Source organism: Ceratotherium simum, chromosome 9 (genome assembly GCF_057802395.1).
Source record: "Ceratotherium simum simum isolate JZ-2026a chromosome 9, ASM5780239v1, whole genome shotgun sequence".
Lineage (NCBI taxonomy): Eukaryota > Metazoa > Chordata > Mammalia > Perissodactyla > Rhinocerotidae > Ceratotherium > Ceratotherium simum.
Window position 1 is genome coordinate 42,878,642 of NC_141908.1, and position 24,757 is coordinate 42,903,398.

The window sequence follows — 24,757 nt, forward strand, 5'->3', positions numbered from 1 at the left end:
CAAGGAGAGAGTTTTCACCAGACACCGCCCCTGGACCCTGCTGGCACCTTGATCTTGTGCCTTCAGTCTCCCGAACTGTGAGAAATAAATTCCTGGTGTGTAAGCCATCCAGTCTGTGGTATTTTGTTATGGCAGCATGAGCTGACTAAGACATTGTGTATGTAGTTTCTCAACCTACATGGATTTAAAGGTTGCCAGAATCATTTGCATATATAATAAGCCACACGTTTAGTCCACTAGATCATAGAGCTATTTCTATTATTCATTAACTGTTATGGACAATGATGTCAAAGAGGCATTAATTGCTGGGACCCCTCTAACTTTCATTACCAGCATTAGCAATTAATTTTCATTTTAGGGCCATTTTGGAGAAGCACCTTCCACCTCACAACCTCCCACCTCCCACTAAGTTCTTTGCTACTTCTCAACAGTTGCTGAATATGTACCAAGGGGAGCATAACAAGGTTCATTAAGATGCAGGTGCTGGGTGGTTGGTAGGCACCCTTGCTAGCTAAGCTGTTCGCTCCAGCCAGCCTCTTAGATCAACAACCTACTTGGCATTGTTACTTAGTCTCATAGGCATCTCAAATCTAACATGCCCAATATTGATTTCTGGTTTGCCCATTTCAAACAGCTCTTCCTCCAGTCTCCATCATTGGCAGAGATAAAGATGGACACTAGTTAAAGGGGTAAGGATGATTTTAATTGGTAATATACTATTAATAATAGGGAAATAGTAATAATAACAATAAGGAAAAGAGGCTGGTGTGAACTGAACTCAACTTTGATTCATACAGAGGTGACTGGGCGCTTTAAATAGAGAATGAGGGAATAAGGAAGGAGTAAGTGGGGTTCTGTGGAGTCAGGGTAGTGAAAAATTACAAAAAACAGGAAGAGGGTTTAGTCCATGTGAAACCCATCCAGGTTTGCTAACTGGTGCTTACTGAAGTTAGGCTCCTACCCGCCCACAGAGACTGGGAGACAGGGGCCCTGTCTTCAGGTGTTGGCTGGAACAAATAGTAAATTCTTTTGGCAGCCTTGAGTTTTCTCAGGTAGGCACTTTAAGGAGGGCTAGGGTCATCCTAGGGATGCCGCCTTGAGCTGTCAGAAACTATGTTAATATTTGTTCAAGGCTTTATAGGCCAGGATTAAGGCCTAGTCAGGCAGAGGGCTCAGAAGAACCTGACTAGAGTTTGGTCAAGGAGAGAATCTTTGTCACCACGTCATTAATGGGAAAATCCAAAACATCAGTAAATCCTGAGGGCTCTATCTTAAAAATAGAAAATAATCTCACCACTTCTCACCATCTCAACTGCTACACCCTGGTAAGTCACCATCCTCTCTAAATTACCAACAGATTGCTCACAGATCTCCTTGCTTCTACACTAACCCCCTTCAGTCTATTGTCAACGCAGCTGAAAGAGTGATCCTTTAAAAATTAGGTCATATCACGTCCCCCTAAGGCTCCAAATCCTTCAGTGACTTCTCATCTCACCTTATACCCAGAGTATAAAAGAGAGTCCTTACAATGGCCTGTAAAGGCCCACGTGATCTGCCCCAATGGCCCTGCTTTGTAACCACGCTTACAACTTTCCCTCTTGCTCAATCCACACCAGACTCTCTGGCCTCCTTGCTGTTCTTTAAACAGGTCATCAGCCTTCTGCCTTAGGACCATAGCTCTAGTTCTACCTGGAATATTCTTCCTACAGATAACTACATGTCCAACTCATTCATGAACTATAAGTCTTTGCTCAAACCTCACCTTTTTAATGAGGCTACTTTGAGCCTCCCATTTAGTACTACAACCTACTCTGTTACCTCCCTAGCCCTGCTTCTGTTTTCCTTTTGTTCCACAGCATTTATCATCTTCTAATATACTATATATTTTATTATCTTTACTTATTGACTTTTCTCCCTGATAGAATATAAACTCCAGAAGGACAAGAATATCCCTCCCCATCTTGGTGCAATTTTTTCTGTCTAAACTAGCACTACTTTATAGATGCTCAATAAATATTTGTTGAATAAATGAATTACTCTTTGTAAGTGAAATTTCTTAGTGATATAAAATAAGCTCCACTGATGTCTTTTATTAGCTGGTATGTCTTTTTATAGTATTTGGCATATAAATGATTTCTATGAGAGAGGAAGGCTCTGGCTCTGGAACTGAAGTTTGCTGAGAAGCAGTAAGACTTTTACTCTTCTTTTTCATGTTCCTATCTCCCCACCTCCCCACCCCCCTATTCATATAGACGGAGAGAGAAAATGAGGTGGCAACAGACAGGAAAGGGAAACATAATTAATTTAGTGTTTAGGTAAATGTACTGGTTAATTGAATATCTAAATTTATGAGAAGACCAAAGGCCTCCAAGATTTAGAAGAAATACCATAAGTAGACATAATCATGAAAGCTTTATGGTCACCAGAAAGCATGTATCCTATGTAAGATAAGTAACTAGATTGGCTAATCCTACTCAAAACCATGCATTTCTTGTCTATTTCTCTAGTTATTGGTGTGCAATTTTTCTACTTCTTAAACCCTTTCCTCTTACAGTGTAAATAATTTTTATTATACTTTGAAATCCTGTGGTTAGGGGTGGGAAGAAGGGGAAATGCATTGTTTAAGAGACCACATTCTGCAGCCAAACTGCCTGGGTTCTAATCTCAGCTTTGCTACTAACTCTGCAACTATGGGTAAGTGACATACAACTCTCCACCTTACTTTTCACATTTGTAAAATGAAGATAATAATAGTATATATATGATAGAGTTGTTTTGAGGAATAACACCTTATAACATACAGTGCCTGTTACATAGGATTCACTCTATAAATAGCTATTTTTATAGAATTATGGAGTATTTTCTGAAAAGAAAAATATATAATTTAAAATTGTTTTTTATAGAATACATTTTCATAAAATGATATTGTTCAGAGCCAGCCCTGATGGCCTAGTGGTTAAAGTTCGGTGCACTCCACTTATGTGGCCCGGGTTTGGTTCCTGGGCACGGAACGACACCACTTGTCTGTCAGTAGCCATGCTGTGGCAGCGGCTCACATAAAAGAATTAGGAGGATCTACAACTAGAATGTACAACTGTGTACTGGGATTTTGGGGAGGAAAAAAAATGATATTATTCATACAATACTTAATTATGGAAGCAAATTTTCATTACTATTATTAAAAAAAACCTATTTATAGGCTCATTTTAACTTTTAAATTCCTATATTTTTTATATATAATTTATAATTTGAAATACTAGGTTTAGAGAGGGAGAAACGCTGCAGACTGTGGTGCTGAAAGTTCTCTCTGTATCTCATATGGTAGTGTACAGGAGGTAAAATAATTTTCCCTTTACCATCTAAGTTCTTGCCTGAGAGACCTGTAATAAAAAACAGATTCACAAGAGAAAAAACCCAGAAGTTTACTATCATGTGTTCTCATGCATGCATGGGAAATACCCAGGGAAAAATGAGTAACTCTCAGAGGTGTCTTTGAATTCCAGCTTAAATACCATCTTCAGATAAAGAGGAAAGAAAGAAAGGTATGGGGGAGACTAGCTATGGGGAGGTTACCTGGAAAAGCAGGATAAACAAATGTAAGGTTTGTTATGCAGATTTAAGTCCCTGCCTTCTCCATTAATAAGGGTCTAAAGTTGTCTCAGAGTATTAATCTTTGTCCTTCCTGGTAGAGAGGGTTGGAGGGACTTGTAAATTTATGTCTTGCTTTTAGGCAAATAGAGGGAGAGCAGAGAGCTTTTCTTGTATCTGCTTCTCAATTGCCTTCAGGTCAAATAATCTTTATGCAAAGTGACATATTTTGGGGTGGCATATTCTGCTACCCTTCAGTAGGAACTTCCCTGGGTAGCTCTCTCAGAAAGAGATACATTGCTAAGAACTGTGAAGGATCTGATATTTTATCCTACTTGCATGCTAACAAGTAGCCTGCCACAGTTTCATAGAAGTTGACAGAAGGAATGAGATTCATCTGTCAGAGACAAAGAACTTTATTATTCACAGCACAACAGGCAGCATGAGCTTCAGGCTCTCATTGATTCCCCTTGCTCCCAAGTCCCACAGAGAGAAATGGAGCCACTAGGCAGGTGCTGCACAAGCAGTGCGTTTGTATCAGAACAAGGAACTCTGAGCTTATGAAAGTCCTGCTAGCAAACCTACCCAAACTTTGCCCTGGAGCGAGAGATTTTTTTTGTTATCCTGCAACAAATCTCTCTGCCCTTGAGGGAAATACTATCGCTATCTTTGAAACTATATGTGTAAAAATGCAAAAGACCCATAGAGACTTGACTTCCAACAAACACAAATGTAATGCATCAGTAAGGCTATTATGATGAATGGAAGATGCACAAAAATTCTGACCAGAGATTTAGACTAACATTCTAAATGTAAAACTCTCAATCCTCTCTGAGAATTTCTTTGAATATATAGTTAATCAATTAGAATAAAACTTTGCAACAATTTGTTTTGCTGTGTAATCCTTTATCCCTTGATGCTTTAATGAGTCATATATTCTTTCCTCTTATCAAGTAGGTTTTACCATCACCCTCCATTTATTCATTTATGCCAATAATTTAACCTTATTGGCTAAGGTATTTCTTTTTTTTTTTTTTTTTTTAAAGATTTTATTTATTCCCCCCAAAGCCCCAGTAGATAGTTGTATGTCATAGCTGAACATCCTTCTAGTTGCTGTATGTGGGACTCGGCCTCAGGATGGACGGAGAAGTGGTGCCTCGATGCGCACCCGGGATCCGAACCTGGGCCACCAGCATTGCGGCGCGCGCACTTAACCACCAAGCCACAGGGCCGGCCCTGGCTAAGGTATTTCTTATCATGTTAGAGGAACTAACGCACATTTTCTCAAGAGTGGCTTGTATGTTAGCAATCTTCCTTTTTCTCTGCCTCTTCCTGATAAAATTAGGTTTCACAAGGTTCAACATGTTCTTCTGTAAGGTAGCTGAGCAATAGTTACTCAGCTTTGCAAGGTTGATTTCCTCTGCAAATAGGTGGTTAACACTTTTTTCCCACATCTTTATTTTTAAAAAATGTTTTAATGGTTGTTGTACTCTTCAGAGATAACTCAAAATAATATCATCCTGGTCTCTTTAAACTAAAGTTACAACTCTCCTACCCTTTGGGGTGTGTGTGTCTGTGTCCTGTCTTTTCAAAGCTGATGCTACAAAATTCATTTGAGTTCTAGAGAAAAGCAGAACTACTTATTTACTCAATTACTATTACTTAATAAATCAAAAAAACTGAGCATTTAACTTTCCATCGAGTGATAAAAACCAAGCTGTTCTTCTCCGTGAGTATAATCAGGAGGCACATCTTAAGAGTTTGCCCAAAGGTTGAATCATCAGCAGGGTGATTCAGGACTCCTGTATATTACCAGCGTATAAATAGAGAATCATTTTTTAGCAAGTGCATGTCTCCTGCTATATTTGAGACATGCTTATATTAAAAAAAATGCATTGTTCATTTGAAAATGAAATTTAATTGGACATCCTGTACTTTTATTTGCTAAACCTGGCTACTCTAGACACCATTTATTTACCAAACAAACCACAAATAACCTTTCGGTAAAATTTAGCGTCAAGTAGGTTTTATTTGGCTCAGAAGCACTCCCCTGGGGGCAGAGGTCAAGGTTTCAGTTTTGATGATGTGACATCAACGCCATGCAAAAACAAAAAGTAACAACAAAAAGTAACTCTGCAAGTTTTGAAATGTATAGATGTGTATTTGGAAGTCCAGCTCAAAAGAGCAGAGGGGTAGGTTAAAGGAATTCATGGATGGGCAGTTTCAGGTTTCTAAAAGGAGAAAAGAAACCTTGGCTTGCAAGGCCTTTCCAAAGAGGGTGGAAATTACCGCGGCAAAGGCTTTTTCGCGGTTTAGTGAGGAGAGAGCGCGAGACCTGAGCGAGCCAATAGGAGCCGAGCAAGAAAGGTTTGGGCGCGTAAAGCCAATCAGAGACGAGATGGGTGGGACTAGACTCCGGGAAGCGGTGGCCTACGGCAGTGTGGGCGTCGAAGGGCAAGACTCAGCCAATAGGAACCGAGCAGGGCGGGGCCGGACTGCTGGAGAGGGCGGTCTCGGGGAAGTGAACCGTGCGGCAAGCGTGCTTTCAGCCCCACCTGCAAAAGCGCCTGCGCCTGCGCCTTTCTCCCAGCAGGGCAGACGCGGACTCGGAGGGTGACGGGAGCTCGCTCGGCTCGTCATGGCCTACCCGGGATACGGAGGAGGGGTGAGTCCCGAACACTGCGCCGCGGCCTCCGCCCCCTCAGGGAGTGGCGCCCCTACCGGCGGTGCCAGCGTGCCAGGTCCCTGCTTCCCTCGCTGGCCTCTGGTACCCGGCGGCGCCGGCGCTCCGCGCGGTGCTGGAAGCTGGGTCGGGGCCGAGCGGGGAGCCTCAGGTGTTCTGGTCCCTGAGGCCCCTTCCGCGCGTCCTTGTGGAGCCAAGGGTGTGGTGCGCTTTTAAAAATTTCTTTCCTGGAATGGAGGAGCAAACACTCTTTTCTTGTTCCAGTAATGTTTTGTGGTCCACTCCCCCCCGCCCCCGCTCCGTTTTGCTAGAGATCCTCTTTCAGAATTTTTGACCACTTCTTGTTTTCTGTCCTTTAAGTTACATACGAATAAATTAAGATATGCTAAATGTCTCCTTATCTTTACTGTTCTACCAAGGGCAGTCTGTTCTAGACTGTTTTGGGGAGGTGGGGAGGATTATTCTTCCTTACATAACTGTTTATCTGCATCACCTTTGAGAGGTGGAAGTCGTAATTGTAGTATCGTAGTGGCTTGCTTTTTCTTCTTAGAAAAGAGCCCAAACCGTCAGTATTTATGTCAGTGATCTCCAAAGTGGGATGAGCCCAGTTTGTTTACAAAATGGGCGTGCGGGATGATCCATTGGGGGTGTGGGTAGAAAATAATATATTTTCTATTTTTATTTCTATTTGTTTATACCTAGAAAGAAAAATTGAACTTTACTAATATTTAATATAGGACTTAACACTGTCATATGGCAGTGGTCTTCAAAGAGTTACTCAGAGCCTTGGGAGTACTTGGGAATTTTTTTTTTAAGAGAATGAATTTCCAGACCCTCAACATCCACACATACTCGGTCCTAAAATTATTTGCTTGAAAACTTGCCAGAGTTTCCCCTGGAGTCTTCCACTTTACAAAGTCTACCCCTCATCAGTCCTTAAACTTACTAAGGAAGTTTAAGATGCCTAAGGAAGATAAACCCTCCCTCAAAGATTAGTCAAGGTAGCATAAACCCAAGGGGCTTTTAAAATTTCCCTATCTTCTACATATTTTCACTAGGGTGAAGCTTGCTGTTAGAAAGTAAGTATTTTTATAACTGTTTTATGTTCTGAAGTCATATAGGTGGTAGAATGGGGTGGTGCAAGTAACAATTTTTCATTTGAAGAAGTTGCTACTTCTTTACCCACATTTTTGTCAGAGTGCTTGTATCTGATGGCGACTTCCACAACAGCAAAGAGTACGCCTGTATGTGTTGTGAACATTTAAATACCCTTTACCATTTATTTAAATGTAGCAGCTCTTTTCAGCTGTTCTCACGCTCATCGTTAGTAAATAGCTGGAAGGAAGAGTACCCTCAAACAGCTGAAGCATATAGATTAGTGAGACTGATTCTTTTAAATGTAATGGAAATATTTTCAGATGTATTGGATAAAATTTACAAATAAAACATATGATTTCTTTACTAGGAATATATTCATGAGGTACTTAGAACTGTTTTATAAATCACATTAATTATAGTCAGTCTGCCTCTTATTGTTTCCTAGGTTCTTTTAACAAAATATAAAATATGTTAGCTGATGGACCTATTTATTTTGATAGTATACTTTTATCTAATTAAGTGCATGATTCATCTCATTAGGAAATGCATTTCCAATAAATTTTGTCTTTCTTGTTTAATAATTGTTTATCAAAATTGTAATATATATATATTTACTTATTGTGTACTAATAAAAATTATAATCTAAGGAGAATTTTTTTCTCTGTTTCTCATGGCCACAGGAAATGAAACAAAATTCAAAATTTCAATTTTTATACATAGTTTTATTTTAGGTAAGTATGACAAAGTGATCAGTATTTTCAAACATAAAAATACATTTTAAGCATAAAAAACTTACACGGATGAGATATTCATGGAAGAAATAGAATAAAAGATGAGTTCAAATAGTAAAAGGAAAAATGTAAAATTTCTAAATGTTACAGAAGAGCCTTTTCAAAAATGGATGGGAGCAGGTATCAGATCATTATAGTGTGTAGATAACAGAGGATGCTTTCCAAAGAGTGATGTAAAAGTTTATTTGTAAATGTCAAGATTTACAGTATGTTGGGCATTGCATTTTTTATAACTGTTCCAACTTTAGATAAAAACTTCATATGTCAACATAAAATACGAGGAAAGGTATATAATGTAAAAAAAGTTTTTAGGGATAGGGAAGCAAAGTGTTTGAAGAACACTGACATAGGTACAGATGGTATCCTGAGGGATGAAGTGGAATTCGTACATTGGCCTCTCGTTTCCTTTCAGCCTATAGTGACTTATTCCAGTTTATATGTGCAGAGTTCTCTGGGGTTACAGATTAGATGATCTAGTTTAAAATAACCCTCACAAAATGGACAAGTAGTTTGAAAATTTCTGGGAAGAAACTAGGGATTGAAGGTAATACTAAAGATTTAAAAATGTGCAAAACAACATGAAAATGACATCACTGATACTTTTTAAGTCCAAGCTTTTCTTTAGTCACATCACCAGGTAATAACAATGATGATCTAATGATCAGTTTTGACTCATTTGAAACTATCAAGAAGACAACCTGAAATATGAATTTATATAAACTATTTTTAGAGGTTAACCTTGTTGGCCGGAGGCCCCAGTTCCCCTTCGCATGGGCCCTTCTGCATGGGTCTTGGGCTTTGTGCTGGCCGTGTTCTATGAGAGAGAAACAGAAGCTGCCAGTCCTCTTACAGTCTTAAGCCTGGAACGGACATGGTGCAATTTCTACTCCATTCTACCAGATGAAGCTGAAATAGGCCCAGCCCAGGTTCGAGGGAGTGGAGAAATAGTCTTTGCCTTTGCATGGGAGAAGTGGCAAAGAATTTCCAACCGTCTTTAATCTGCTCACTACTAGGCTCTCACATTTTTGGATTTTGGGGAAGTTAATGCTGCAAGTCAGGGAGGAAAGGTAGGTAGAAGGTCAATTCTAAAGACAGATTCTTCATATAATACAGCTTGCCTGACTGATTAAAAAACAAGTGTGTTGAACCCTCAAGACACAAATGGAGATGCCACAGTAGAGGATCCATACCGAGTCATTTGATACCACCTCCACATTAACTTTTCACAAATATCGTTCCGTTTAGTTTGGCTTCCCTTCTTATAAAAAGTTTTTCAATTTTTCTTTCTTATGTGAAGCTCAAGGTGGCAAGAGTCTCAATAAGCCTTCAATTCTTGGATATGTCCGTGGCCTTGATTACTTTCTGTGGAGGCCTGGGACCTCCATATAGCAATAGCAGAAGCCTCGCTGTTTGTTGTTGCTGTATGCTCTTAGAGCGAAAGCTGAGCTGGGAGTTTTGCTAATCTGGGTTTAGATTTGTTCTCTAAACAAAAGGTTTTGGCCACCTCGTTGAGCACATTTCCTGGCGCTCCAGTACTTCATACGTTTGCCTGTGACGACAGCCCACGCTGCAGCTTCTCAACCTGCTACAAAAGGCTCCCACCTTTTGTCTCTTCCCCCCCAGCTTATACTTAGAATTCTTTTCTCTTTTTGCCTTCTGGCAATCTCTGCTCATCCTTCAAGGATGCAGGTCAAGAGGATTTTTGTTCAAAATTGGATAACGAACCATTTTGATACTTCTTCCTCTCCAGACTCATAAAAATACTGAGTAAAATGCCTTTCTGCAGTATTACAAATGTGTACGAAGTTCCAAAGTGAAAAGAAGGGAGAAATGAGAGCTCTAGCAGGAAACAAAGGGATCAGCCTCTGAGGTCAGAGTCTATTTGAATCATGGTCTACTTCTTACTAGTTATTTGACCTTAACCAATTCAGGAAACTTCTTAAAGTTTCAGGTCCTCAGCTGCAAAAAGGAGGTAGTACTTTCGTACCTCGGAGAGTTGTTGAAAGATCAAATTACATAATAGGTGGAAAGTACTTAGAACGTACCTGTACCTGGGATATGAAAAGCTCTCAATAAATACTAGCTGTGTGTTATTGTTGGTATTCTTGTGTTTTGAAGAGGACCATTGTTGGAATTACCACTTTATTGATCTGTTCATTGTTATCTTGCTGTTTTAAAAATAAATATTTCCTGGCGGAGAGTGTTTTTCAGCCCTGTGCAGCTTCCCACAGTTAGGTCACAGTTTCATTGTATTTACCATGTATTCTTCAAATTATGTGCCTTGAGGTATACTACTACTTAGTTTTACTGTAGGTGACATTTTCTTATATTTTTTACTTTTGGTTTATTTCAGTGATGATGATGGTAAACACTTTTTAAAATTGTGCCTCATGTTCATCTGTTAGGTTAAGTGCTTAGAGGCTAGAGACTTCTTTTTTCTTTTACAGTTCTTTTAATGCTGGATAACATGTTACTGAACTGAATTATGTCCTAACGTAGGACATCTAGTATTTTGTAGCTAATAGCTTTTGTGATAGTGAATTTGGAAGCTTTCAGTAACACTGTTCTTGCTTTTCAATGGACTTCTCATAAATATTTTCTTTTAAGCCAACTTTAATGGGTAATAGGTAATATTTGTATTAATAACCTTCTCCTTTTTCACTCTTATAGTTTGGAAATTTTAGTGGTCAGATGCCAGGAATGCAGATGCAAATGGGACAGTCAGTGCCAGGAACAGGGCCAGCTGTGCCCCCTGGTGGATACCCCGGATACCCACCGTATCCAGACAGTTATTCCTCAGCAGGAGATCCCATGTGGACGTACTTCACTGCTGTTGCTGGACAGGTGAGCTGCTAAATACATTGCACAAATATTAGTTTTAAAAAATGATTGCTATTTAAAAGAAATGTCAACTCTTTTACTTAGTGTTTTATTTTAAATGTATATGAAATTTGTATTTTAAACTTATCTAGACTAATTTTCTTCCTGAGATCAGAGATGAGGGTAGTCATAATTATTTCATTTTTAAAAGTGTATTAGTATGATGCCTGACACAAACTAAAAGAGGAAACAGGGTGGTGCGTGGAGACTGAGCCAGAGAGGATTTGGACAAAGAGATCTACATGTAAATCTCCTTGAGGAAGCTGGGCCAGAGTACCAGAAAGGAGACTTGTAAATCATGGATGGGTCTGGGAGAGGGTAGATGGTGAAACAGATCAGGAAGAGGTAAAGAAAACAGGCCAGAATGGAGGTTCAAATACCAGACTAATGAGCAGAGATGGAGAGTCACACGTGAGTCCTAGTTACCATCCATATCTTCTTTTTTACTGGTCAAGAAAAATTTATTGAGTACTTAGAATTTTGTAGAACTCGGATAACATTTTTCCTTCATTATTCATTCACTTAAGTGTTCACTAGGTCCCGTATGCTTAGCTAGCAATAGAGCATATGCACAGAATTATTACATGTGGCAGACACTGTGTTTTGGCTACCCCAATTCCATTCACAACCTCCCTTTCCCTTTCTTTTCTGTGGTAGAGGTGGAAAGCCCAGTGCTCACCATCACAGACACCTTTGTAACTAGTAAAGGTAGCCATGTGCTATAGGACTGACCATGAGGTGTAGGTGCAATTTCTTTGGGATGCTTTCCTTTACCAAATGAGAAAGTCCTTCCTGAAAACTAGCATTGCCCTTTTGCTCCTTCAGTCTTCCTGCCTGGAAAGGGAACTTGAGGTATAGAAGTACAGCAGCTATTTTATGACCTTGAGGCAACAGACTTGAGATAAAGGCCTCTGGTTGGGGAATGTGGAAACATGTGAAGAGATTGATGGCATCATTAAATTTGCCATACAGTCCTGTTCTGCCTAGCCCCAGACTTCTTGTATAAAACAGTAAACGTTTATTGGTTTAAGCCTCTTTAATAGCATTTTCTATTTTTTGAAGCTAAATGCAATCCTGTTAATGTTATACCATTCTTATCTGCAAGGAACTCTTAAGTAGTATAATACTGGAAATAAGTCTTTTATCTATAACTAACTATATAATAAATCTATTTTATAAAATTACAATTTAAAACATAGGAACTGGATGTATATATTTAGAGACTTTTATTTGACTTCTAAACTATTTCAGTGTTAGCAGTTGTCAACAAAAATTTGCTATGTTTATACTATTTGACACTTTCCTTAAATTTTCCATAGTCTCATGCTTTTGAATAATTAAATGCCGTGAGGACATGGCCCTTGTTATTCTGCCTTACCAACTAGACACTAGGAATATATTAGTCATTCAGTAAATGTGTTGAATGGATGCATAAACTATCTAGTTGTCCATTTTTAGTCTAAATATTTAGACAATTCTTTTATATGTTGAATTTTGCTTAGCTTTAAAGAATCAGGTATAATATTAGACTTATGCATTATGATCCTAGAACCCAACTGTGGAATTCACCTCTGCAGCTGTATTCTTTTTTGATAGGCCTCATAATTAATGATGCTCAATGAGAAGGGTCCAGTTAAAGGTTTCTGCAGTGTCCCTTTTTATAGGATGACGTTTTCTGAACAGTAATGATTCAATCATCAGATGGTTTGGGGAAATGCTCGGTTGTGCATTCATAAATAGACACACACACACATACACACACACACACACGCATCTCAATAATACCAACAGCTTTAGCTTGAGTGTGCACACTGCTTGCTGTTTTCCACCCAGCAGCTCTATGAGGTAGGCGGGATGGATGTACCATAGATGGATCCATAGATGGATCAATGGCGATTAAGATTAACTGAACAAATAGAACTTGAGTATCATTTCAAAATGTTGCTGCCTATCAGTTAACCTTACCAATGGCATTGATTTTTTGTTAGTTATCTACCTAAAGCTCTTATTATTTAATTAGAAATTGCAATTTTCTACCACTAAATGCTATGTAATTTAGTTGAAGGTTTGTATAGTTGATCATGATCATCAGCTCAAACTGCAGGTAAAGAGATCCAAAATGATCACTTGGATTTTCTCCATATAGTTAGGAAGACATTGCTTATTAGTCAGTCAGTCAATTAAGATAACATGTTTTCACAAAATGTATGAAATTTGAGTATGAAGTAGTGTACTAGGAGAATGCTTTCTGATGGTGATAAATAACTTTTAGCAAAGCTATTCAGGTAGTTTTTCTGACTTCAAAAATTCTGTAAAAAGCACATATAAAATCAAATTTCATTCATTAATTAGATTTTAGATTTTTAAGTTTAATTCACACTGGAACGAGAAATTGTAATATTTTCAACCTTTTGAAATAGTAAATGAACATGAGCAGAAACTTTCAGAAATGACTGTAGTTTAACCAAGAACCAGTGGTAATTGTCTTCATTCTACCAAACAACTAACGTGCTTTGTACTAGATACTGTGCTAGGGTTGGGGATGCAAAGATGAATGAAACTCGAACACTGACCTAGAAGATCTCTGTCTAGTCAGGGAGGAAGACAGGTAGGAAATGATAATAATATAGGGAAAGAAGTGCTGAAGGTGAATGGGTAAAGATTATAGCAACACCAGGAACGTCCTCTGACCTTCACACTTGTTCTCTTTGCCTAGAACAGCACTGTCCAAAATAGATATAATGTGAGCAACAAATGCAAGCCACATGTGTAGTTTTAAAGCCTCAAGCAGTACACTTTAAAAAGTAAAAAGAAATAGGTGAAATTAATTTTAATCTATATTATTTAACCCAATAAATCAAAAAATACTAACATATCAATATAAAACTTTTTAATAAGATAGTTTACCTTTTTTCATTACTAAGTCTTGGAAATCTGGTGTGTATTTTACACTTGGAAGAACATCTCAGTTCAGACCAGCCACATTTAAGTGCTCAGTGGAACATATGGCTAGTGGCTACTGTATTGGACAGCTCAGGCCTAGAACACTCTTCTCACATGTCTGCATAGGTTGCTCCTTCACTTTCTTTCGATCTTTCTCAAAATTCACCTTGTCGGTGAGGCTTTTCGTAGCCATCTATATAAAATGGTATTTGCCGCCTCCACAACGCCCATGCAATGCTCCTTAGCGCCTTCACTGCCATGTTTTTTCCCTTAGCACTTACTACCATCAAATGTAATTTCTGCCTTATTGACTCTCTTCCACCACTGAAATGCAAGCTCTGTGAAGGCGAGGGATTTGTTTTGGACACTCTGATACCTAGTCCATTTAATGGTGCTTGAACATAGTAGGTTGCTCAATACATCTTTGTTAAATGAATGAATTTGTTATTCTTTCTAAATGAAAGATATTTGTTCATTTATATCTCTACATTTTCTTAACATACTTATTTTAATGATTGCTATATAAAATTAATTTCATCTTGTATGGATTTGTTCTAAAATTGTTGATTTCTTGTTGGCTGTCTTTCTGAATATTAGATTTTTCCACAGATTTTGGAATTTTGGTTTGTAAACTTATTTCACGTGGAGTTTTTGTTTATTTCCAACCTCCCTCTTTTTGTCTGCTTCCATGTCATCCCTTCCTCTCCTCATGCCACCCTTCCCTATTTGGTGGTTTTGTGATTGTCCCCACCTGGATAGTGTCCAATCAGAGTTCATCATAGTTCAGGGCTCCTGCCCGGTGGCGATGATGCAGATCCCATCAACAAGCTGGGGGCAGCCTGGTTTAGCATTTTAGTCCTGCTTTCCTGAGCCTTCAACTTCTCAGAAGTGATATCATCAGATAGAAGTCCGCAGTATGTTTTGCTTGTTTCGTTTTGCCTCCTGTCATGAGTAGGGAGCCCCATCCCACTTCCTGCATTCCAGCAGTGAGACACATTCCTGGATGTCGTGTGAAGTCCTTCGAAGCAAACTCCTTGCCCCTACTGCAGATCTGCCCTCCCTCTACTTCCTAGTTTTTGCTTCTATGTAATGTATCCAAACACAATTTAGGGTTGGAATTTAGTATATATAAATTAGCTTCATACCTTTTTTTTTTTTTTTGATGAGGAAGATTGGCCCTGAGCTAACATCTGTTGCCAATCCTCCTCTTTTTGCTGAGGAAGATTGGCCCTGAGCTAACATCTGTGCCTGTCTTCCTCTATTTTATATGTGGTACACCTACCATAGCATGGTTTGATAAGCAGTGCATAGGTCTGCGCCTGGGATCTGAACCTGCGAATCCCGGGCTGCTGAAGTGGAGTGCACGAGCTTAACCACTACACCACTGGGCTGGCCCCAGCTTCATACATTTTAAAAAATAAAAACTATTCCAATAAAGCAATGAGCCTCAGATATATTTAGAGAAATAAGTATATCTTCTTCTCTCACAATTATTTTCCTTCTTAGTTGCCACAGAAGGTCCCTTAACCTGCTGTTGTATTGCTAAGTGACTTAAGGTCTGGCTTGGGTGAGGCAAGTGAGAGACTTGCATTTAAATTTAAGGGGATTTAAAAAAAACTCAGTAATCACAATAATTAATGTTTTAATGCAATATTTAAAAAAAAAAATGCAAAAAAATCTGTGGTGAAAAATATTCAATTTTTAAACAAAAGATCTGACCTTGTATTTGCACCACTCACCTCATTTGCCTCCTGTTGATATTGACCCTGTTTAAGTCTATAAAGCCTGTTTGGCCTATATGACAATTTTATGTTTGTAAGATATTAAAGTATATACCAGTTTACTTATCATGTTTCAGTCTGCTTGTTTGGGGATAAACCCAAGTATTTAGTAGAACAACTTAAGACAAAGGATTTTATATTTCAGTGACTTTACTTATATCTATCATGAAAGTTTTATAAGATGAAGGGTTTATAGAAGATCAGAACTTATACTGCTCTGGGACTTTTTGATGAATTTAATGGAAAATTTTCTGAGTTTTATAGCATTTAATTCTCAACTCTGGTAAAATAATAAACTTGGTTTTTCATAGAAAGATTATACATTCACTTCTGAAGTACAAGGCGTATAAACAGACCATCATCCACCTGGTAGTGGTGCAGAGCAGTAGGGGGAGGGAACATGGGCCTTGCAGATAAATGAGCATGTAGGAATTTGATGCATGGAGTTTAGAGCTATTTTTTATTTTGTAGAAGAGGAAATAGTGACATGTGTTTCTTAGTTTCATTCCATTCATAAAGGGTCAACAAAGACTCTGAGTTTTATACTTGTTAACTCAAATTTATAATCACTTTTTCTGTGTATCTTTTGAACCTACTACTTTTCAATTTTGCTTTCTCTGTAAACTTTGTTCTTTCTATACAAAAGAACCTTTATTCTCTTCAAAGTTCCTTCTTCTGTCTCTCTGGAAGTATAGAATTAGAGAAAGGTCCTCTGTGCACTAAGTGGACTTCTGTATGAAATGTTATAGAGGAAGCTCATACTTGAACAGAAATTATCACCAGACCACATTGGATTAATTTCTCCTCAATTTAATTGGATTGGTCTAGAGTTTTAGTAAATTCAAATTTCTCTTTTCTAGACAGTTTTAGGTTTGAGCCTGTTGTTTGCACAATGCTTTATTTTGATAAATGAGAAAAAATTGATGAAGCTTAGTAATTCTAATTAATTTTATCCTCAGGTAGAATACGATTTCCCTACTTAAGAAAAGTTAAAGAAAAAATAATTTGTAACCATGTTATCTTTGGTGTACTGGAATATGGAAGATATTTTTTAAATTAAAAAAGAGAGAGAAAAGTCATTTTCTACCTTTGCCTTCTGTTTTAATAATTTGTAAATATTGTCTTTTAAAATTTCCAGTAATTAAAATTCCAGTAAAGTAAACTTTCCAGTAATTGACAACGACCTGGCATTTGTGTCATCATTTCACTGAGATACTATTGATAGTGGCAGCTGTAGACTTCATTCACTGTGTTTTTTTTTTTGTTTTTAGTGATGATTTCTTCTGGGGTCATGTTAGAAGTGTGTTTGTAGCTTTTAGTCGTGAAATATAATAATGGTTTGATATAATAGGGAAGTAGGTAATTGTTGGTTAAGTAAAAATTCCTTCTAAAGTCTTTATCATTAGAAGAAAAATTTCTAACCTAGCTCCTAACCTAAAAATATGGCTGATTTTTTTAGAGTATAATTTTCTACCTACAGAATTTAAAATTTTGTAAGCAAAATTCCAAAAATATGCATGACAGAGAAAAGGGCACTTAGCAACTCTGTAGGAAATATTACATGGATGGTCCGTTGAGAAGAATGCTTCTCAGTATTTTTTAATTCCTGTTAGAACCATTGGAATTTTTGTTATAAGGGATTCCTTACTAAAGATCCATAGAATATGTGTGTTTATAATACTTCGTAGAAGTAATTTGTGAAAGTTTTTTTTTTGTTTCTTGAGTCTCTTACAAAGTACATATTTTAAATTTACCTCCTTGATCCTTTCTCAGAGCTATTGTTTTGCATTTGTGACAATGTATGTGATATTTCCAAATAAATTACTCTGTATTTTTGTAGAAAATAGGATGAGGTACTGAAACATAATGAGAATATTCAGTCTGTTTCACTTCTGTTGTGGTTTCTTGTTTGCATTAAAAAATTTTATTTCCCATAATAAGTTCAAACAAGAATGTTTGGTCAATAATCAGAATAGCAGCAAAATGCAGGAGGACTCTAAAATTTTGCTGGGGATAATGGTGGGGAGGAAAAAGATATTTTCTCTTTCCAGTTAAAGCTTCAATATCCTTTAGAAATAATCTCCCCCAGAATGGACACAAGGGGAAAGTTTTTGAGACATTTCTGAACACATTTTAAGCATTTTTCTAACTATTTTAACTAGAGGTGCAGTGATTCTCTCAAGATATTATTTTGAGCTATTATAGGACAGAGTGATTATGCTGTTTTTCAGAAGTAGAGGAAATATATATGAAAGGCTTGAAAAATTAATATAATATAATTTGTGAAAAAATTATTCGTGTTGTGTGATGTTCTTTGCTGTCAATATTTATTTCTATAATTTTTAGTTGATAGAGTAATGTTTTGAAGAATGCATATTTATTGATTGGCCTAGAACAGCCAATTAGCATTTTACTATGCTTTTTATACAACTGCGAATTAAATCAGCTTATAATTATTTTTTAACAGGATGGTGAAGTGGATGCTGAAGAACTTCAGAAATGTTTGACACAGTCTGGAATCAGTGGAACTTATTCTCGTGAGATCTTTTTGTTTCCGCCCCCCGTTGAAATTGGAATAGAAATTCATTTTCAAACTTTTTTGTCCCCATACTTAAAATATTTTTAAAACATTATCACAGATATATATGTGCATAGTTTAAAAAGTCAAATAATTCTGCAAAGCTTGTTATGAAAATAACTATTCATTGGCCCTTCCTATCTCCCAAATGTTAACCACTCATAGAAGTATCATATTTATTTCTTCTTCCTTTCTTCTCCCCTCCCCTAAGGAAAAACAGTTGCTTCAGTTCAGAAGCTCATCTTTTTCTTACTTGGTCCATTGCCATTAACTACCAAATGATTTACCTACATCCAGTTTCATCTTACTATAGTTTGTTCATTGTAAACTAATGTTTCTGAAATGGACATATTAGAATTGCCCCTCTGTTCCTGAAAATCCTTTAGTGACTTCATTGGTCTAATCTTTAGGGTGACATTCAAAACTTTCATGATCTGGCCTTCATCTGCCTTTCTGATGTCATCATATGCCACTCCTTCACATATACCCCAAGCTTTAAGCAAATCTCTTACTCCGTCAAGTTTTGTGATCATAGTATATGCCAAACTTCTACTTAAACCCAACTTGTCATTTGTGTTAGGAAGCCCGAAGCTCGAAGTAATTGTCAGTTATTTTATAATTGCTTATCTAATTACCTAAATCCCCTTACTAGTTGTGAATAGTTTGAAGGTAGTAATTTTTATTTTAGTCTTTTTTTTTTTTTTTTTTTTACTGTGGATGCCTAACATTTGGTCAAAGTTTGTTGATGGAGTGATTGTGTATTTTTGGCAATTTTTAAATGTTTTGTCTTGAAAATAGAGATTGTCATAATTTTACATAGATAAAAATTGGGCAGACTCCAATTCAAATAATAGATATGTTTTATAGCCTTCAGTTTGGAAACCTGCAGAATTATGATTGCCATGTTGGATGTATCCTTGAATAAAAATAGTAAATACTAGAATGTAGAATAATTGCTTTCTGAATATTAAGGCAATTCTTGGTTGTAAATGACCATAGTAAGCCAGAGAGTTTAAAAATACTTTGTAAGATTCTGTTTGAATTCCATACTTTTCCTTCTTTATACAGAAGTCTATTTGTATGCTAAATATGGCTAACTCTCACAGAAACATACCAACAATTTTTTAGTCAATGATTTGGAGTTTTGGGTCAGGAAAATTCTCTTTTTATCAAAATTTATTTTTCTTAATAAAACTATCAGAGAGATTACACAGGAAAAATGGGATTTAGTGAATTCAAAGAACTTTGGGCAGCTCTTAATGCCTGGAAACAAAACTTCATAGCTATTGATCAAGATCAGAGTGGCACAATAGAGCCTCATGAACTGAATCAAGCCATTGCTGCTATGGGTAAGAATCTTAACATTCTTTAGAATCTATCCAGGTCATCTTTGTTCTTTGATCAGATGAATCTTAATTGTTGCAAATTGCTGAGTAGTAAAGAGATATATTATTTCACAAGCTGTTAACCTAGTTTGATTTCAGGGTTGTAGGTAAATTTTGACTTAAGACCTTTAAGAAAACCATTTATCTGTGATTTTTTTAAAGGTGGTCATTCATACATTCTGCTTGCTAAAATAGTTTATGAATTTCCTCTGTTGATATTAAATTTATTCCTCCCACTTAGTATTCACTTACCATTTATATATTCTTTGGTAACTTGGTAAGATCTCTAATTTGACAGCTGAGGCTTATCTCAATCAATTACAGGTCTCCATATAATAGTCTAGCTTTTCAGCAGTAAAAACCATGTTTTTTGTTTTTCTTCTTTTTCTTACATGGTATAGAACACACAGTAGACACCAAAATGTCTCAAAATGGGAAGTCTGCATTTTAGAATATTTTAAAAGAATGTATCTTTATTTTTATCATATCTCTGATAAGGTTCTCAGTCTACTTTCTTTCAAAAAGTGATAATATACAATGGTGTTTAATTTATTTACAGTTAATGCAGTTTTAAGTAGTTTTCTTAATTGTGTTTACCTTTGTGATTTTATTTATACTCATTTCTAAATAAAATACATTTGTAGGAAAATTAACTATTTGAAAGCTAAAATCTGAACCCAGTGCAAATTATCTTAAATTCCAATTTAAAGAAGTCAAAACTAGTGATTTGTTTTGTTTTATAAGTAGATATTTTAATTTACTAGATGGTCATTTTAGGGGCAATCCTGGCCATATAAACATATAGAGCCTTAATACCCAATGGATTAAACTTGGTCCTTAATTCAGCATAATGTTGGAAAATTAATATAACCTTTTGCAAAAATGAAAACCACCAAAGAGTTCACTTAGGCAGTTGAGTGTGACAAAGAGGTATTTTGGATTATTCAAATTGAAGATCTTCAGATATATTTAAAAATATTTATATTATTTTACTGAGAATGCTATGGGAAATCTTAAGAATTTTATCAGTACCACATCCAGATGATAACCCTCTATTCGGAAGCTCAAAATACATTTGCATATAATTACATTAGTTTGCATGTTTTACTTCTATTAATTTATATCTTTCCTTTCATTTACTTTTAGCTAGTTTCCTGAATTACATTTTATTATAGCTACACATAGAATTTTCTCCTATTGCCTTTAATTTTTATTGTTTTCCCCTTTGAATGAATTAGTGTCTTTTGTCTAGATCTACTAATCCAGTGATATATAAAGACAGTACTTCTTGGCCAACATTCTTCACAGTAAAATGTACATGTCTCATTAAATGCACAGGACCATCTATAGGGGTGCAGAAAGTAGAATATATTAATTTATATTTCTAGTTATTTTTATTTTATTTAAATTTCAGTTTTATGTATATTTTAAAATGTAAATAATCAAACAGTAGTACATGTATAGAATTTAAAATTAAACTAATACACCTGTTATGGGAGTGAATGATGCAAAATGCTTTACTGATAGGAGTACACAATCAAAAACTTGGAGACCACAGGCCTAGACAACAAAGAACCAAAGAGACAGTGAGAAGGCTGTAGTTGAGATGAAAGTCTGTGAAGAAACAGAATAGGGGATATGGGACAAAAAAGAATAACATTTTCCTATTTCTTGCCCTTCTGAATAACCATGTTGGTCCTCAAATTTTCTTTGGCCACAGAAGACACTTGTAAGTAACGAGAAATATAGTATTTGAATGATAGCAAAGATCACTGATAATCTTTGCTTTGATATTCTTTAAAGAACTATAAAATTACAGAATTGATGAGTGAAGGGGATCAAAAGGTACAAATTTCCAGTTATAAGTCAGTCATGGGGATGTAATATACAGCACGGTGACTATAGTTAATAACAATGTATTGCATGTTTGAAAGTTGCTTGGAGAGTAGATCTTAAAGTTCTCATCACAAGAAAAAAAATGTTCGTAACTGTATGGGGACAGGCGTTGACTTATTGTGGTGATCATTTCGCCAGTTTGGTCATCTTGCCTATTGATCATTTGGATCAATATAAATTTTTGAATCATGTTGTGAAACTAATATGATGCTATATGTCAATTGTACCTCAATAAAAAAACAAAAATAAATAAAATACCTGAAGAGTAAAAAAAATAAATAAAATTTCAGAATTGAAATATTGAAGCATTAAAACTTATGAAATACCCTAGGCATTATTTCAAAATCAAAATATCTTTTAAAAACACAAAAGGATAATTATTTTCTTTTCCTTAGATTTGACTTTATTACAAAGCTAGAATTGTGACATTTATGTACCACTTAACTATTAGTAATGAAGCTTTTGTCTGATCCATTTCATTAGGAATGTTTTTTTCCTAACATATTTTTATGGAATGTATTTTGAAAGTTATTTTACAACTTTATTAACAAGCATGCAATATTTGTCGTGGCGGTCTTATGGTGTTTAGTTTTAGAAGTTTTAATTTTATCAATCCCTTTTTTTAGGTTATAGATTGAGTCCTCACACATTAACTGCTGTTGTTAAACGTTATAGCAAGAATGGCAGAATCTTCTTTGATGATTATGTTGCTTGCTGTGTAAAGCTTCGAGCATTGACAGGTATTGACCATTTAAAAATGGGTACAGTATTATGTAGCTATTTTTCTTGAGTAATGTCTGTGGTTTTCTCCAGCAAGTTTATAATATCATGTGTTTTTCCCCTGTATTCACTATTAAATCTAATGAGAGTTGTAACGCTTTAATAGTGAAAAATTGTTATAGCTCTGTTTTGGAAAGTTTTCTTGATGTCTCAGTTGCCTGGGATATAAAATCACATAAGACTGAATTGAGTATGAAATTATTCATTTTTTTAGTTCCTGGGGACACCAAGTATTTGAAACTGTAGATTTTAAATTATAATAAAAACGTAATTTTTTTTGTTTAAAGATTTCTTTAGGAGAAGAGACCACTTGCAACAAGGGGTTGTGAATTTCGTATATGATGATGTAAGTAACCTGATATTTTGGTATTTATATTGTATTTTGATATTTATACTGTGATCTGGATGTGTTCATAGTTATCAAAAAAATTTAAGTGATCCCTAGTACCAATACTGGGAATAATATATTTTTATAGACCATATTCTTTTTCCATATTTTTCAACTGAATGCAAATATAAGAATCAGTTTTGGTACAAATACCAACTTGACTTTATATTAAACATAAAAATACTTTTAAATTTTATGACAGGTTTTTGACAGTTTATCTTCCAAAGCATTTTTAAAGGCAAAACTACTATTATTTTTATAAGGAGTAGTTTACTTGTGGTGATCTTTCTTCTAATAGAGATAGGAAATTTTCATCTATGATAGATTATGAAGCTGTTCATTTCTCATTTCAAATGGTTGCTATTAACCTGATTCCAGTGGTTTTCTTTTTTAACTGAAGCTATAGGAAAGTTATATTTCACATGTACTTCAATGTTTCATGGTTTTCGTTTTTTGTTTTGTTTTGTTTTTCTTATGTGGAAGTTAGAGGGTCAACATGACCCTGCTAGTATATACTGGTTTGAATTCTAAGCCTTGGAAACTTCAAGTTTCCCCTCCTTTGAAAGTGCTTACAATTAAGCAAAAACAAAAACCATTTTATTGTTACCAGCTGATGATTTTGCTTATGTATTAGTTTTTGCAGTGCACTATGACAATTTGAATATCTGGAATTTGAAAGGTGAAGAAATACTGTGAATTTTTCTGCTTGGAAGAAATGAACTGGATCCCTTTGAATTAACACTTTTGGGGCTTTTCCATATTCCTACCTGTTAAATCTTTTCCCTTTCTATGTGTTTTTACTTTAGCACACAGTTCAAAGCAATAAAAGAGATGTTTTTGTATTTGAGATATTATTGCTTTTAGAAAAGTTATTGCTCTATAGATATCTGCATAATGTAATAAAATATTGGTATGATTAATTGATATAAATATCTCCTAACCTTAATTTTTAATAATATAAACCTAGAGGAATGTACTTAGAAGATAGATTATATAGGAAGCCAAATGATGAAAGCCTAGATAAAACTAATGTATACTTATCTGAAGGTTGCAAATTATACTTTGAAATTTCATTTGTAGTTGGTGTTTCAGGGTGAGCTAGAAGGGGAATCCTGGATTTTGTGCTGTATTTGTAATAGGGTTTGTTCTTTGATCACATAATCAGAAAGCAAAGTCTTCACAGGTCTTTGCCTGTGAAGAAGAAAATTATAGTTCCTAAGATTTTATTTTAAATCACCTTAGGTGGACCATAAAATAATCTATATAGTGAAATAAGACTACAGGAGGCAATATTTTTTCTGTTTTCATTTTTGCATTGTATATTTTTCTTCAATGTTTTGTTGTCTTCTATGGAAAAAAAATTCTTAATAAACAACTTTTCTCTCTGCACTTTATTTTGTTAGTGAAGACATAGAAAACCTAAAATGGCATCTTTCTCTAAATCTAGGTTTTCTGGAAATGACACATATTTTTAATGAAAGGTCAACATTTAAATTTGTTCTGTTAAATTGAATTGTTCTTTATACATAATGTCAACTGTTTACAAAGTAAAAAAATCAAGTAATCTACCACTTTGTTTAAATGTTCAGAAATGATAAATTTGACTTTCTTGACAGCATTAACTGGGGGTTTTGGCATTAGTAAACCAGTAAGTCTTCTGAGCACGTCTGTGTAATGTGGGGTACAAGCATGGTAGGCACCACAGCAACATTTCTGAGTGGTATTACTATGGAAATTGCAAAGGGGAGTCACCAGGTCCTTGTCATTTAAAATCCCTGGTATAAGCTGTTATAATTAATCCAGCCCCTTTCTTGGCAAACATCTTAAGTCTGTCTTAATGAAGGTTTAATAAACCACATGTTTTTCTTATACTTTAACTGAATATCTTCTGGCTTAGAGGTGAATACAAATTGACATAATTTTAGTATGGCTGATGACCACATTAATATACAGTTTTTATAAAACT

The 24,757-nt window shown here is 35.7% G+C and overlaps 1 protein-coding gene across 1 annotated transcript; it reads left to right on the forward strand.

Moving 5' to 3' along the window:
- The first annotated feature begins 6,109 nt into the window (after positions 1 to 6,109).
- On the forward strand, positions 6,110 to 24,180 carry GCA (grancalcin). The gene is made up of 8 exons (XM_004428258.3): positions 6,110 to 6,253; positions 10,831 to 11,004; positions 18,232 to 18,301; positions 19,210 to 19,253; positions 19,544 to 19,691; positions 22,250 to 22,363; positions 22,691 to 22,749; positions 23,426 to 24,180. Exons 1-8 carry the CDS (start codon positions 6,227 to 6,229, stop codon positions 23,450 to 23,452), a joined length of 663 nt encoding a protein of 220 aa, XP_004428315.1. The 5' UTR covers positions 6,110 to 6,226; the 3' UTR covers positions 23,453 to 24,180.
- Positions 24,181 to 24,757: the final 577 nt, after the last annotated feature.